Source organism: Nansenia antarctica, assembly GCF_963989245.1.
Source record: "Nansenia antarctica genome assembly, chromosome: 1".
Lineage (NCBI taxonomy): Eukaryota > Metazoa > Chordata > Actinopteri > Argentiniformes > Microstomatidae > Nansenia > Nansenia antarctica.
The window spans coordinates 82649121-82665159 of record NC_137674.1 but is presented as its reverse complement, the minus strand read 5'-3'; the positions used below and the strand labels follow the sequence as shown (position 1 = coordinate 82665159).

Sequence of the window (16039 nt, the reverse complement as noted above, 5' to 3'; positions counted from 1 at the left end):
ACTCCTGAACACTCCTGAACACACCTGAACACACCTGGACACACCCCAAAAAAATCGATTTCCCGAGTCTGAATCGATCTAATGAGCGATTATCGATTCATAAATCCCGAGATCGATCTTTCATGTCTTTTTTTTCTTCTTTTTTTTTTTTTGAACACACCTGTACACACACTGAACACACCTGAACACACCTGAACACACCTGGACACACACTGAACACACACTGAACACACACTGAACTGTTTGGAACATAATACATAGTGTAGTGGATTTCAGTTATTGTGCAACAAGTTATTGGCACTGTCCACAGGCAGACTGAATTGTTAGATACGCCACAGCCATTGGCACATCTCTTACAGGAATGGAAGGCCTTCTTTAGTGCTTGATTTCCCAGAATGTAGAGAGACAGACTTCAATTCTAGACACGCCATGTAGTGGTCTTTGTGTGTAAGTAGTAGCTTCCCATTCTAAAGACTGTGATCATTTGACCCCCGGGTCGGCTCTTATAGTAGGTAAAATAGACACGGCTGTTCTAGTGTTACTGAAGGTGCAGATCAGGTCACCTGTAGTAGCAGCCAGCACATCCTTGCAGAGCTTCAGCCAATGGGAGAGCTTCTCCACGGCCAGGGAGGACAGCATGTGGCCCAGCGTATCGTGGATATCGGAGCAGAGCTTCCTGTCCGTCTCCCGGTCCAGCATGCCGAACAGAACCCCCTCCAGACCCGTCTCTGTGATGTTCAGTTCTGAAGACAGGGGAGGAAAAGTCATCGAAAGGCATCACTTCGTTATCTATCAAATCAAATTTTATTTGTATAGCGCATTTCTCACAAAATGTGACCCAATGCGCTTCACAAAGAGAAAAGAAGATAAAGCAACAACTAAGATGGACATTTAAAAGCCGAGATTGAAGTAGGTTTTGAGGTCTCGCTTAAATGTTTCCAGAGTTTTGGACGATCTCAGGCTCTCAGGTTAGGGTGTTCCATAGTCTGAGAGCATAATATACTGAAAGCTGTCTCTCCATATCTCTTGGTCCTGGCTTCTGGGACCGTCAGGAGATCAGTGCCAGTGGACCTCAGGGGTCTACCTGGTGTGTATCTTACAAGCATGTCCATAATGTATTTGTGAAGCCGTTTGGTACCTGTACTGTACTGTAATGTAATGTTTGGTACCTGTACTGTAGCAATGACAATAAAGACCATTCATTCATTCATTCATTCATTCATTCATTCATTCATTCATTCATTTGGGTGCAAGCAAGGCAGTGGAGTGAGTTATAGACTAGTAAAATAATTTTGTTTATGAGGTCTATGAGGTCTTGACGGTGGCCTGGTCCAGTCTGAGGGTCCAGGGCTGGTACTCACTGATGGTGTTGTGGTCCTTGTGGTCCCCGGCCTTGCGGGCCAGGCTCATGGCCTTCTCACACACCTCGGCAGCCTCCCTCTGGGCCAGCTGCCTCAGACACGCCACCGCAGCACGACGCAGCAGCAGGTGGGAGCTGCACAGGTGCACCTGAGGACCACGCAACACACGTCAGGCAACGCCATAGATACACACACATATATACGGTACATGTGGGAATACGGTACATGTGGGAAAAATAGGGTTAGGGTTAGGTGCTACGTCGACTTAGTACATGCTGGCATGTCTAACCCTAACCCTAAGCCTACCCCTACCCCCTAACCTTAACCGTAGCACCCTAGCACCTAACCCTAACCCTATTTTTCCCACATGTACCGTATTCCCAAATGTACCGTAACATCTATATATAGGGTTCTTACACAGAGGCAGGGCACCAGGCTGGCCAGGTTAACATATGTAGTATAGTATATATGTAGTATGTAGTGTATATATATATATATGTAGTATGTAGTATGTAGTATAAAGCAGTAGTCTTACACAGAGGCAGGGCACCAGGCTGGCCAGGTTGACAGTAGTAGTATGTAGTATATATATATATATATATATATATATATATATATATATATATATATATATATATATATATATATATATATATATATATGTAGTGTGTAGTAGGGTTCTTACACAGAGGCAGGGCACCAGGCTGGCCAGGTTGACGTGTCGGGGGGCGAACATGTGCAGCTGCTGCAGACAGGAGATGGCGGCCGCCTGCACCAGAGAGTCTGAGTGGTCCTGCATGATGGCACAGCCCACCAGACATGACGAGCGGATGGTCGAGATGGTGGCTCCGTTCCCTGTTAACAGACAGACAGACAAAAAATGTACACTGATTTTATGGTTTAAGAACTTTTTAACAGACAGACCACAGCAGGTGGAGGTAAACGGCTTCACATCCAGCAAGATGATTTTAAACACAGGCCTCCCCCAAGGCTGCGTCTCATCCCCCCAATTCTTCGCTGTCTACACCAACCACATCACCTGCAGCACAGAAGGGATGGTGCTGCTGAAATATGCAGACGACATGGCCTTGGTGGCCCACCTGACTGGGGCCGATGCCCTGGCCAAGTACCACCAGGCAGCAGAAGACCTTGCCCTGGTGTTCCAGCAAAGCTCCCTGGAGCTCAACACCAGCAAAACTAAGGAGCTGTGCTTTGGGAACAGGGAAAAGGCAGACTGTCTCCACCTCTTCTAACCCCTCAGCATCAACGGCCAGCTGGTTGAACAGGTACAGTCCTTCAAGTACCTGGGGACAGAGATTGACATCTCTCCGTCCTTCTCCCAGCATACTGACTCAATCTACAAAAAGGCCCAGCAGCGCCTCCACCTGCTGAGGAAGCTCAGGGCTTTTAACGTCAGCAAGGACATTTTAACCCTGGTTTACAAATCACTCATTGAATCCATTCTCACCTTCAATAACACATCCTGGTACAACTCCCTCACTGTCAAATACAAAACCAAACTCTCCCGTATAGTCAATCAGGCAAGTAAAATCATCGGCTCACCTCAATCTCCCCTGTCTGAAATCTACAACAGGCACTAGATTTTATAAACACTGTTATATCTGTTTTTATTGTATGTATGTGACCTATGTGTGTTTTTAATGTGGATACCGTATTCATGAACTGCACAAAGCCTGTCAAAGGAGAATTTCTGTCACTCTGTGACAGACAATAAAGCAATCTTGAATCTTGAATCTTGAATCTTAAATTAAACATTTACACTCGCTGCCACCTGCTGGGGACTGTGTGGACCTGCAGGGTAGAGGTCTGTGTGGGACTGAAATCTCAGTCCCTAGCCTGGCCAAAGCCCGTGGCATTCAGGCCCGGTCCTACTCGATGAGCTAAGCGTTTACCACAGCCCGAGCCCTACCCGGGCCCGAAGACTAAAAGAGCCTCACGCTGTGATGACACACAGTCGCTCGCACGCACGCGCGTGCGTGCGAGCGACTGTGTGTCATCACGCACACACGCACGCGGCCCAAAAACCCTATCTACGGCAAATATAATCGTCCCAAGCCCCGGCCCTAATCTGTTCATGGCGTGGGAGTCTTGCAGACCTCTACTGCACGGTGATGCAGATCAACCGTTATAGAGACGACAGTTTGAAGCCAAAAACACGGTGGTGACATTACCCTGCAGCTCTGGTCCCACGGTGGTGATGAGGGCCCCCAGGCAGCGGCCCAGACACTGGTGCACCTCGGTGTGGGAGGGGGGCACGGTGAGCAGCAGGGTCAGCACCAGGGACAGGGTGGGCTCCACGTAGCCCCGGTACATGGGCCCGCTGGAGTCTACGATCAGGGCTAGGGAGTGCAGGGCCCACGTCTGACAAGAGAGGAGAGTGAGTAAGTAAGTAAAGCTTTATTTATATAGCACCTTTCATACAAGAAATACAGCAACAGGGATAAAAATATAAAGTGAATAAACATATAGAAGCAAAAAATTAATATAAAAGCAGGGGAAGTAGATAAAACTGTAAAAAGAAGGTAAAGATAAAATACAATAAAAGAAGAGAAACAAATGTAAGAAGTAAATAGATAAAACATTTATTAACAGTCTTAGAACCACACTTGTGTGGGGGGATTATCCTCTAAACCAAAATGTAGGTTCCACTGCCTTAATAAAATGCTTAAGGACTTTGTACCACTGAGTCCCTTGCCTTGAAAATATTCAAGACTTGAAGAAAATATTTAAGACTTGACTTTATGAAAACATTTAAGACTTGACTTTATGAAACACACAAACTCAAACACACAAGAGCCTAATATGTACAAACAATTACTGAAGTTTAAGTATTCAACAGTTTGCTGTAGCTGACGGTGAGTGACGGACTAACCTGGACCTCGTGGGAGGTTCCGTCCTGGGCGAGGGCCAGTAGGATGCTGACGCTGGTCTTCAGGTGCTGGCCGGAGCCGATGCCGCCCACGTAGCGGTGCAGACAACCCAGGGCCAGGGAGTGGCCCGTCCTGGACACCACGTCACGGGCCGACTTCAGCCTGGAGGAGACGGAGGGCTGCTTTAACAACCAGACTCAGGCCACTTCTATCAATGTCTTTTTTCCATTACAGGGATGCAAACTGGTGATGGCCCAAAAAGGTGCCACAATTTTATTTTGAGGTAAAAACGGCTAAAAGGTGACAAGTTTGCACCCCCGCATTAACTATTGTCTTATTGAATGTTTATCTATTTACTTCTTATATTTGCTTTTATTCATTGTCATTTTTATTTTCTTACTATGCTCCTCTTGCTGTAGTATTTTAATAATGTATGTAAAGCACTTTGAATTGCCCCTGTTGTATGAAATATGCTATACAAATACACTTGCCTTGCCTTGCCAGAAGAAAAACATTCAGAATTCAGAAGGCCAGAATAATAATGGAAGTTTGACAGATCATGTGAGATAAGTGACAAGAGTGTGAAAATACACAACAATCATAATTGTGACTAAAAATTGTAAGAAAGAAAACAGACAGAGGTGTGTGTGTGTGGCCGTACTTGTCAAAGCTGTGCTGGGCCATAAGGTGAAATGTGTGTGTGTGTGTGTGTGTGTGTGTGCGCGTGTGTGCGTGTGTGTATGTGTGTGTGTGTGTGTGTGTGTGTGTGTGTGTGGTCGTACTTGCCAAAGCTGTACTGGGCCATAAGGTGAAATGTGTGTGTGTGTGTGTGTGTGTGTGTGTGTGTGTGTGTGTGTGTGTGTGTGTGCGTGTGTGTGTATGTGTGTGTGTGTGTGTGAGTGCGTGTGCACGTGTGTGTGGTCGTACTTGTCGAAGCTGTACTGGGCCATAGGGTGAAGTGTGTGTGTGTGTGTGTGTGTGTGTGTGTGGTCGTACTTGTCGAAGCTGTACTGGGCCATAGGGTGAAGTGTGTGTGTGTGTGTGTGGTCGTACTTGTCGAAGCTGTACTGGGCCATCCTGGCGATGAAGGTGGCCTCCCCCACCACCTGGGCCATCCTCCCCAGGGCCTCCCCCGCCGCGCAGCGCAGGATGGGGTTGGGGTTGTCCAGCGCGCCCATCACCAGGGCCAGGGCCGACTTACGCACCTCCTCAGGACCCAGGGTGCTTTTGTTCTCCGCCAGACCCTACGCAGGACACAAAGGTGTCAGGTTCAGGGTTGCCAGAAGGGATGGACAATTTCCAGCCTAACCACAGTCTAAAAACCTCTAAATCCACCAAAAACCCGCCCCATCTGGCAACCCTGGTCAGGCTACTTTCATCCAAATACAATAGTCTCACGTTGATCGAATCGATCGAATCCAGGAGGACCAGTAAGAGAGCAGGAAAGATCATGGCTGATGCCTCCCACCCCGGTCACCACCTCTTCCAAAGTCTCCCGTCTGGAAAAAGGTTCTAGCCAAGACCAAAACCTCACGCCACCTGAACAGTTTCTTCCCCATGGCAGTGGGCCTCACAAACAAGCCCCCCACAGTAGTATCACAAACGTTTGGGTCTCACCTTGAGGGCGCTCAGTACCGCTGTGAAGATGTTCAGCTGGACCGCCTGCTGACGGACCCCCTTGGCCTGCTTTATACACTCAGCAAAGTGGTCCAGCATCTGCAGCCTGGTTACACACAGTCATTAGTCAGTGTCACTGTCAGGTGTAATGGTAAATGGTAAATGGACTGACTTATATAGCGCCTTATTCCAGAGCGCTTTACAACGGCCTCTCATTCACCCATTCACACACACATTCACACACCAGTGGGGGGAAGCTACCATGCAAGGCGCCGGCCCGCTCACTGGGAGCAATTTGCGGTTAAGTGTCTTGCCTAAGGACATCTCGACATGTGGCCAGCCGGGGCTCGAACCACCGATCTGCCAACCTTGCGATCATTAGACGGCAGCTCTACCTCTTGCGCCACAGCCGCCCCCAGGTGTCAAGTGTTGCTCATTTCCCCCACTCCATTCCAAAACATTCACATTCTCTATTTCAAGTATACTGTAACACTATAAAAGCTACGGTTCAACTGAATGGACATTATTCTGACTGACGTAAGTAGATAATTAGACTTCCCACCTGTGTTTGAAGGAGACGTGGGGGAACACCACACCAAACAGAGCCACGGAGGCGTCGATGACGCTCACGCCCAGAGGGAGGGGCCCAGGGATGGCCTCCCCCACCGGGACACGCAGGTAGATGGAGGAGGGGTCGTGCTCCAGAGCCCCACTGCCTGACGCGCTGTTGGGCTGCAGCTGCACAGGAAACATGACGACAATCACACCAAGAGCAGCATCGTCAGCAACAATGGGAGATTTAGGTGATTTTAGATTTGAAAATCATATACAAATTTGTTTTTAATATTTTCAAGACAGTAATAATACACAGTCTCTGTGTATTGATGGGTAGAAACTGTGTCTCCTGAGACACCTGCTTCCCACTATACTGTGTCTCCTAAGAGTTCTACTAGCCCCCTTGTACTGTTTCTCCAGTGTCCCAAAAAAAAATCATTAAAAAAACGTTCTTTCTTCTTCTATCACGGAGACTGCCAATGGCCCCTGGCCTGAGCTGGATTACTCTTCCTGCTACGACTGGTGGACTGATGATTCACTTGCTTAGTCAAATGTAAGTCGCTTTGGAATAAGGCGTCTGCTAAATGCCAAAAATGTAAATGTAAAATGTAAAAATGGTTACCTGGTCCTCTATGGACTTGTGGTCGGTCTCTTGCAGCCAGGAGCCCATGAGCACGCTGTCGTCATAGTGACAGAGGGAGCGCAGCAGGGAGGTGGTGGTGTTGGCAGAGTTGTCTGTCAGAGTGAACTCTGCTACCAGCTCCCTGAGGAGGGCGTTGAAGCTGCCTGGAGGGGAGAGGGCAGGAGAACAGCACTCAGACACCACCCATGGCTACATTATAAGATTGTACTTTATTCAGACAGAACAAACTCTCTTTTTCTTTGTCTGTGATGAGCAGCAAATGACTATAGGGCCATAGTGGGAGAAGGTGAGCGAATGTCAGCAACTGTCCAATTCATATTGCACCGCCCATAACATGTCAAGCTACAGTATTAACTGGTCATTATTACACATTCCCATAATGCAAAGCATCAGGATAACAGATCAACAGCTTGGGGTCTAGTTACATGGCAAGGCAAGTTTATTTGTATAGCACATTTCATACAACAGGGGCAATTCAAAGTGCTTTACATATAGCATGAAAAAATACAGAAAAAGAAGGATAGTAAGGCAAAAAAATAAATAAAAATGGACAGTTTATACATACATGTCATGTCAGTTTAATGAGCGTTGACCTGCTGGGGGTAAACAGGAGCGTACCTTCGTATGTCTTGGGGGGCAGGAGGGCCAGGATGTCATACAGCCTCAGCCTCACCATGGCAGCGCTGGCCTTCAGGTGAGCACCGTGCACCTTGATGACCGCCGGGATGCTGGAGACAAACAACACGGTAACAACACGTTAACAACACGGTAACTGGACTTCCGGTATGACGACGGACTAGGGTAGACGTGTGGAGAGAGGCTCTGAGCGCATTTCATTATATTTTTTTGCAAATATCGCAAGCTGATCGAATTTGGGATAGCATATAGTGTGGTAGATGTCGGGCAAGCAAAGGGCATCACAAATGGGGAAAATTTCCCAGAAAAAAACCATCCCTGAGTGTTGGAGCCAAAAAAGCTTTATATTATTATTTATGAAAAGCCACTTGAATGGTATTTTGAAAGTGGTACTTTGGCCGATAAAGACTTTTATTTTGAAAATGGGTGTCGCCCAATCTAAGGACATAATTGATATAAGGAAGTGATCTCTCCTTGCTTGGGCCTTGCTTGGGCTTGATGAGTCCTGACACGTGAGGGTGCGACACAGTTTTTCAACCATCACGATAAACCACCACCACCACATTAGAAAAGATGTATTGTTTTGTTTGTTACAAGTTTTGTTTGATACAAGTTTTTGTTTGACAACTTTGTTTGATAACTTTGCTTTTGAATTCCGATCGGGGATAGGCCCGACCCAGAAGTGACACACATACAAACAAACATTGACACACGCGTACATACCACACCACACCAACATATATTACTTTTGTTTGTTACATTTATTTGGACTTTGGATTTCAAGACCACTTCAATTCATGGAAAGGTCCAGAGTCTTTGTTGCAAACGGAGGAACTACAAACAGCAGGTGCGTTGGAACCAACACCCACTCATGCCAGGACGATGGCTAATTTGATCAATTTGATAGACATGATAGCCATCACACTGAGCCTACTGAGACCACGGGGCTAGCTGAAGCCGAGGACGCTAATAAGCTAATGGCGGGACAGCTACATGATGGGGTCATGGCGCTCTCCCTCTCAGCGCTGCAGTCCGAACTTGCGAAAAACCGGGAGGCTATTTTGGCGGAGATTCAGACCTCGCTCTCGCCTATAGCCGCATCGCTGGAGGCGGTGCGTAGCAGGCTGGATGCCTATGAACCCCGCATCAACGAAATCGAGGGTTGCCTCTCGGATCACAGCGACAGGCTGGGACACCTCGAGAGGCAGGTGGATGGGATGCAGCGGGTCAACAAGGAGCTGATGGAGAGAGCAGAGGATCTCGAGAACAGATCCCGCCGCAATAATTTGAGGATCATTGGGCTACCAGAGGGGTGTGAGGGGCGAGCAACTACTACCTTCATGTCACGGCTGTTTGTCGATGTGCCACAGGATGGCTCGTTTACCGATCCACCCGAGCTGGACAGAGCCCACAGATCCCTGAGGGCTAAGCCGGCGGAGGGGGAGCGACCCAGACCCGTCATCGTGCGTTTCCTACGCTTCCAACAGAAGGAGCAAGTCCTCGCGATTGCAAGGAAAAAAGGTCAGCTAATGTTTCAGGGGACTAAGATTTTCATTTTTACGGATCTTAGCAGTGCGCTCGCCAAACAATGAGCCACATTTAACTCTGTCAAGTCCAAACTACACCAGAAGGGCATCAAGTTCGCCCTCCGCTATCCCGCTGTGCTTTGTGTCACTCACCAACAAGTGGCCTATAAATTCAACGATGCGAAGGAGGCAGAATGCTTCTTCAATCAACGCCTGACCAGCGATGCCTAACTGTGGCTAAATAACCGAACGAGGTATGGACCCCGACAGTATTGAAACTGTATTTATCTAACCTGTTGCGAACACTCTTTTATCTGGGTTACATCGCACAGTGTTTATGATTTCACGTTGGTTTCATGTTTATCATTTTCAAAAGTCATGCCAGATTCTGGCTCCCATTTCACTGATCTTTACGTGGTTATCATTTGGCACGAAAGTTAACAGATGATCCTGTTTTGATTAATGTGTTGTGCGCTGTCGTAGAGGGACATGCAAATATTATGCTTTTACTAATGTGCCATGCACTTGGCATACATGTTAAAGACACGTTAATGTTTTGTCTTTGACTAACGTACTATATATTGAAGTGACATGCACATGTTTTGTTTTGATTAGTGTACAGCTCAGTGTCCGGCGGTGACACGCACAACTCTTGACAAATGTAGTGTTCTCTTAAAGGGACCTGCACGTATTTTGGTTTGACTAGTGTACACACGCACGCATGCGTATATACTGTACAGGGCTCGACAGTGCGACTGTTTTGGTCGCATTTGCGAGTGAATATATTTCTGTGCGACTTGGAAATACATTCAATCGCACCAGTGCGACTAACTGCTGAACTACTGTCATGCGCAGTCAAACCTATGTGTATAAGCGATGAGGGAATGAAAACAGTGAACAGAAACGCGTGTCGCAGAAATGCTTCACGCGAGTCCTATATGCGCTTAAAATGCGCATAATGGGTATATGGGATACAGCTCTCATAGTTCGTAGCGCTGTGTTTTGTTAGCCGCTAGCTGCTAGCAGCGGTTGCTTCCGGTTTCATTACAAAGAGGTTAACCCTATATGTGCCTGATGTCTAACATTCAAATGACTCTAACTTCATCTTTTTTCGGATTTCAATGTATGACACATCATTTGAAAGTTTATGATCCGTAGTTCCAATCCACAACACGTCACATTTGAAAGTGTTTATGTAATTTTTTTACATTTGAAAGTGTTTTGTTTATATATATTTATATTATACAATTTACCAGTCATATTCTGGAATGTGTCTAAATGTTAAAGTTCCATAAGTATAAGCAAAATAAAGTAACAGTTTGTAAATAAATAGTAGCATTTGAAACAAAAACAAAAACGAACCGTGAACCGTGACCCAAAAACCGAGGTTCATACCGAACCGTGGGCCAACTGAAATTAAGATTCTTACTTCCCCTTTACATTGTGTGAGTCTCCATTTTTATTACGGCCAAGAGCCGGTTATGATAATTTTGATATGTTATGATTATGATAATTTGTTGTCGTTGTTGACGAAAATTGCGCAATTTTCATTGTGCTACTGAAATTCTTGGTGTGCTACTACATTTTTCAACATGGTAGCACAGTGCTACCTGGGGAAAAGGTAAGCGTCAAGCCCTGCTGTATGTCTTAAAGTGACATGCACATATTTGGTTTTGACTAAGGTACACACACACACACGTCTTAAAAGAACTTGCAAATACCCTGGTTTGACTAATCCACAATACATTGTCTTAAAGGGACATGCACATATTTAGTTTTGACTTAGGTACACATACACACACGTCTTAACACGTACGCCACACACACACACACACATGTCTTGAAGGGGCATGCACATACTTTGGTTTGACTACTGTACTGTAATGTGCCATGCACTGTATGTATAGATGTTTCTCTCATTTTAACTTTTTTCTTTTTTTTCTTTTCTTTTTTACATTTTTATTATAATTTTCAAAAGTCATGCCAGATTCTGGCTCCTATTTCATTTATCTTTACGTGGTTATCATTTGGCACGAAAGTTAACAGATGATCCTGTTTTGATTAATGTGTTGTGCGCTGTCGTAGAGGGACATGCAAATATTATGCTTTTACTAATGTGCCATGCACTTGGTATACATGTTAAAGACACGTTAATGTTTTGTTTTTGACTAACGTACTATATATTGAAGTGACATGCACATGTTTTGTTTTGATTAGTGTACAGCTCAGTGTCCGGCGGTAACACGCACAACTCTTGACAAATGTAGTGTTCTCTTAAAGGGACCTGCACGTAATTTGGTTTGACTAGTGTACACACGCACGCATGCGTATATATGTCTTAAAGTGACACGCACATATTTGGTTTTGACTAAGGTACACACACACATACACACACATGTCTTAAAGGAACTTGCAAATACCCTGGTTTGACTAATCCACAATACATTGTCTTAAAGAGATATGAACATATTTAGTTTTGACTTTGGTACACATACACACACGTCTTAACACGTACGCCACACACACTTACACATGTCTTGAAGGGGCATGCACATACTTTGGTTTGACTACTGTACTGTAATGTGCCATGCACTGTATGTATAGATGTTTCTCTCATTTTAACTTTATTTTATTTAATTTATTTGTTTACATTTTTATTATTACTGTAAAGTACAATCGGTATAACTCTGTGGTCTCATGTGAGTACAAATATTTGATAGACCTACTAGTCCGATCCAACCAGTTAAATGTATCCTACTACTTGCTAAATGGTTAGAGCAAGGGTTTGTGTTACTGTAGTTCCCAGTAGTTCATGATTGTAACCTTAAGCTTGTTAATTTGAATGCTCTTAGACTCTCTCCACCGTTAGGAGACAGAAGAGTAGAGCGCCTAGTTATGTTTTTCCTGAAGTCAAGGAGTATACACCTGCAGTTCACTCCGATTGGGGGAGTGGATATAGGGGGGAGGATGGGTGGGGGGGTGGGCAAGGAAGTGGGTGGGGGCCCCATCTTTTTGTTGCTGTTGTTTTTGTTGTGTTCTCTTTATTATTATTTTCTCTCTTTCTTCTTCTTTCTCTCTTTTCCCCCTCTTTTCCTTTTCTCCTCAATTGCTTGGGTACAAGTACGTTGGGGTCTATTCCATATGTCAGGTTTAAACAACTGTTTATCATATGTGTCACAATATGATGTAAACAGTGTAGTGTAATCTAGCAACAAAATAGGCTTGTTTGTCATGCTTGTAGCTCAAATAACACGAGCATCACACTTGGGTGTAGGGCTGGGTTCAAAAAATCGATTTCCCGATTCTGAATCGATCTTCATTAAAATGAGCGATTATCGATTCATAAATCCCGAGATCGACCTTTTTTTTTTTTTTGCTTGCAGCTTCAACCCGCAACGAGATCTCGTGGCCAGATCTCGCGCTACAATAATTTATCATATCTCACGCAACGTGAGGTCTCAACACTAAAATCTAAAAACATGGCGATGGCAGGGACACTCAAGTCACCACCAGGCTTAAAGTCAGATGTCTGGGTGCATTTTGGATTTAAAAAATGTGACGTTAGAGATGAGCTGGACAAAAGCAAAGTCATATGTAAATAAAAAGTACATTCATGTACCGTATTTTCCGGACTATAAGTCGCACCCGAGTATAAGTCGCAGCAGGCCAAAAATGGGTCATGAAGAGGAAAAAACCACATATAAGTCGCACTGGACTATAAGTCGCATGGTTCAAGGGAACGGGCTTGGCGGAATCAGCGGGGAAAGAAGACCCTGTTGAGCTTGACTCTAGTCTGGCACTGTGAAGAGACATGAGAGGATTTGTAAGCCCAGGAAGGACATAATTCACGTTAAAACTTCTGAAAGGTTAGAAATACTTAAATTATCGAGTGTAAAGCCAGGGCTAGCTAGCGCGTTGCTAACGAAGGTTAGCAAAATGGCGTCGCGGGAGCAAGCAAACAGGATGGAACAGCCTCTGAAAGGTAATAAATGACTTTAATATCGTGTATAACGTTCATAATAGCGTGTATAACGTTCATAATATAGTGCTTAATGTCCACATTGTCGAGTGTAACGACTATTTATCGTGTATAAGGCCATGACAAAGATAGCTTGGTGAAAAACGGAAGTAGTTAGGATGAAGGGCGGCCTACAAACAATGCAACATTGAACAGCCTCTGAAAGGTAATAAATGACTTTAATATCGTGTATAACGTTCATAATATCGTGTATAAGGTCCATAATATCATGTTTAATGTCCACATTGTCGTGTTTAATGTCCACATTGTCGAGTATAATGGCTATTCTATCGCGTATGTGGCGCTAGCGGAAGTAGCAAAATAGCCTCGCGGGGGTAACTTAGCAACATAGAACAGTCTCTGGAAGGAATAAATGACTTTAATATCGTTTATAACGTCCATAACATTGTGTATAAGGTCCATAACATCATGTTTAATGTCCACATTGTCGTGTTTAATGTCCACATTGTCAAGTATAATGGCTATTCTATCGTGTATGAGGCGCTAGCGGAAGTTACTCCTTGGTTCATGTCAGTCAGAGATTACCGTATGTCAGTTCATGTCAGTCAGAGATTATGAATTATTGATATATAAGTCGCACCTGACTATAAGTCGCAGGACCAGCCAAAGTATGAAAAAAACCGCGACTTATAGTCCGGAAAATACGGTAACTGCTTTGGAGTCAATTCATTGATGTGTTTAACAATGCTACATGTTATAGGGTTCCTTGAAACATTTATAGCATTAGTTCGGAGAATCTCTTTCATATTCAAGCAAAAAATGTATATTGTAACTAGATGGAATCGGAATCGAATCGAATCGAATCGAATCGTGAATCGAATCGAATCGGGAGCTGTGAATCGGAATCGAATCGTTTTGGGAAATCAGTGGCGATACCCAGCCCTACTTGGGTGTGATTGGCTGTTGAGCTCTCGGGGGAGGGACAAAGGAAGCCGTGTTTGTTTTGAGAATGTGTTCTGCTTAGAATGAACACTGTTTAGAATGAACACTGTTGTGTTTAGCTCATCAATTGTTCAGTAATGACTGAAGGCACAAAGAAAGTCCCCAAGAAATGAAACTTTACTAGGACAACATACGGATTTCACGGGATCAACATACCACATGTAAGTAGCCTACAGTCCTTTGTTTGTTTGTGTTGGGCTAGCCGCGGTAGCTAGCGAACATTAGCTAGTACGTATTGCCTTTTAAAGACTTTCTAAAACAATCGCATAGTTAGTAGCACATTATGCTGTTCTTATAAGTTGTGTTGTTGCTACTGTGTACAGTTAGTTAACTGTTTGTCTTTTGTTACTTGGGTTGGGCTAGCCGTGTTAGCTAGCTAGCATTAGCTAGTAAGTTGTGTGGTATTGCGTAATACTTTCTAAAACAATCGCATAGCACATGTTCTTATAGGTGGTGTTGTTGATACCGTGTACAGCTAGCTAACTGTGTTTATTTTTGTGTTTCAGCTTTGATGTCAAGCCCCCCGGATCTGGCCAGACAGAAGTATCTTTTTGATCAGAGAATTCTGTTCAGATGAGGCAAAAGACACCACATGCCCACCAGACTCCACAGCACATTTACTTTAATTCATTACTTACTTTACTTATTTACTTGTGATTATTGTGATGATGGTATTGTTGTGATTATGTACCTTGCTGCAAAGCTAATGTTGAAGAACCACAGCCAAAGAGTTGTATTATTGTGTACTGTAAAATAAATTCTGATTCTGATTCAATACTTTTTTCTTTCATTAAAAGAATAATAGTTACAACAACCATAAAGCCTCCATAATGATAAGCTGGCTAATTAGCTTAGGTAATACCTTGCTAGGTAATAATGTTAGCTGTAGCTATCTGACCCAGTGAGTAACACTGACATATGTGACGCGATCTGGTGGAATGATCAAGGAGGGGGCAAAGTCATTTTTCTGTTTTTTACATATGCTTAAACTACAGATTGTAAGCTTTCAAATGATGTGTCATACATAGACATCGGGAAAAAATGTAAGACAACATGAGTATTTGAAACTTGTTAACCCTGAAAACTAAATCCTGAGGAAACGGCCTTCAAAGATTTCGTACTTTTTCACACCTTCACACAGGCAGGTAATGGGCGGTAACAATAGCTGGTCAACCCCACCCCCAACCACTCCCCCTCTAGATTGACAGCTATCAGCTGTCAATACTGGTCACTGGGTCAGACAGCTATAGTTATACAGCTATAACATTATTACCTAGCAAGGTATTACCTAAGCTAATTACCCAGCTTATTATTATTTATGGTTGTTGTAACTGTTATTGTTAGTCTTTTAATGATACAAAAAGTCTTCAATCAGAATCTGAATTTATTTTACAGTACACAAGAATACAAATATTTCGCTTTGGTTCTTCAACAAGGTACATAGTCACAATAATAAGTAATAAAGTGATAAGTATAAGTGATGGTAGTCACACTACAGCAGAACAACTACAGATGTTAGTCACTGGGTCAGATAGACTTTTCAAAGAGAACTTTACAGTACTTAGCTAGATATTGCTAACATTATCACCTAGCAATGTTATTACTGTAGCTAATTAGCCAGCTTATTATTATGGAGGCATTAAGAGTAATTTGCTGATGTCTTGTGCTGGAAATAGTGTAGTGCTCAGTAGTCAATGTCCAGCCTTATAGTGCAACATACAACAGACTATACACAGGTAAGCATGCAAGGTCCTCAGGTATAACACACACCATGTCCTCAGGTATAACACACACCATGTCCCTCCTCAGGTATAACACACACCATGTCC

The 16039-nt window shown here is 44.1% G+C and overlaps 1 protein-coding gene across 3 annotated transcripts in view; it reads right to left on the bottom strand.

Annotated features, from left to right (window-relative positions):
* Positions 1 to 16039, bottom strand: part of heatr5b (HEAT repeat containing 5B) — a 71397-nt gene that overhangs the window by 30509 nt on the left and 24849 nt on the right. For all 3 annotated transcript variants that reach the window (XM_080531648.1, XM_080531650.1, XM_080531649.1), the window contains exons 13-22: positions 7686 to 7795; positions 7047 to 7210; positions 6432 to 6607; positions 5870 to 5975; positions 5306 to 5496; positions 4255 to 4414; positions 3554 to 3743; positions 2047 to 2216; positions 1362 to 1509; positions 564 to 743 (exon numbers count right to left, since the gene is read on the bottom strand). In XM_080531648.1, coding sequence (XP_080387774.1) covers positions 564 to 743; positions 1362 to 1509; positions 2047 to 2216; positions 3554 to 3743; positions 4255 to 4414; positions 5306 to 5496; positions 5870 to 5975; positions 6432 to 6607; positions 7047 to 7210; positions 7686 to 7795 — 1595 coding nt within the window. The remainder of the gene's footprint in view (positions 1 to 563; positions 744 to 1361; positions 1510 to 2046; positions 2217 to 3553; positions 3744 to 4254; positions 4415 to 5305; positions 5497 to 5869; positions 5976 to 6431; positions 6608 to 7046; positions 7211 to 7685; positions 7796 to 16039) is intronic.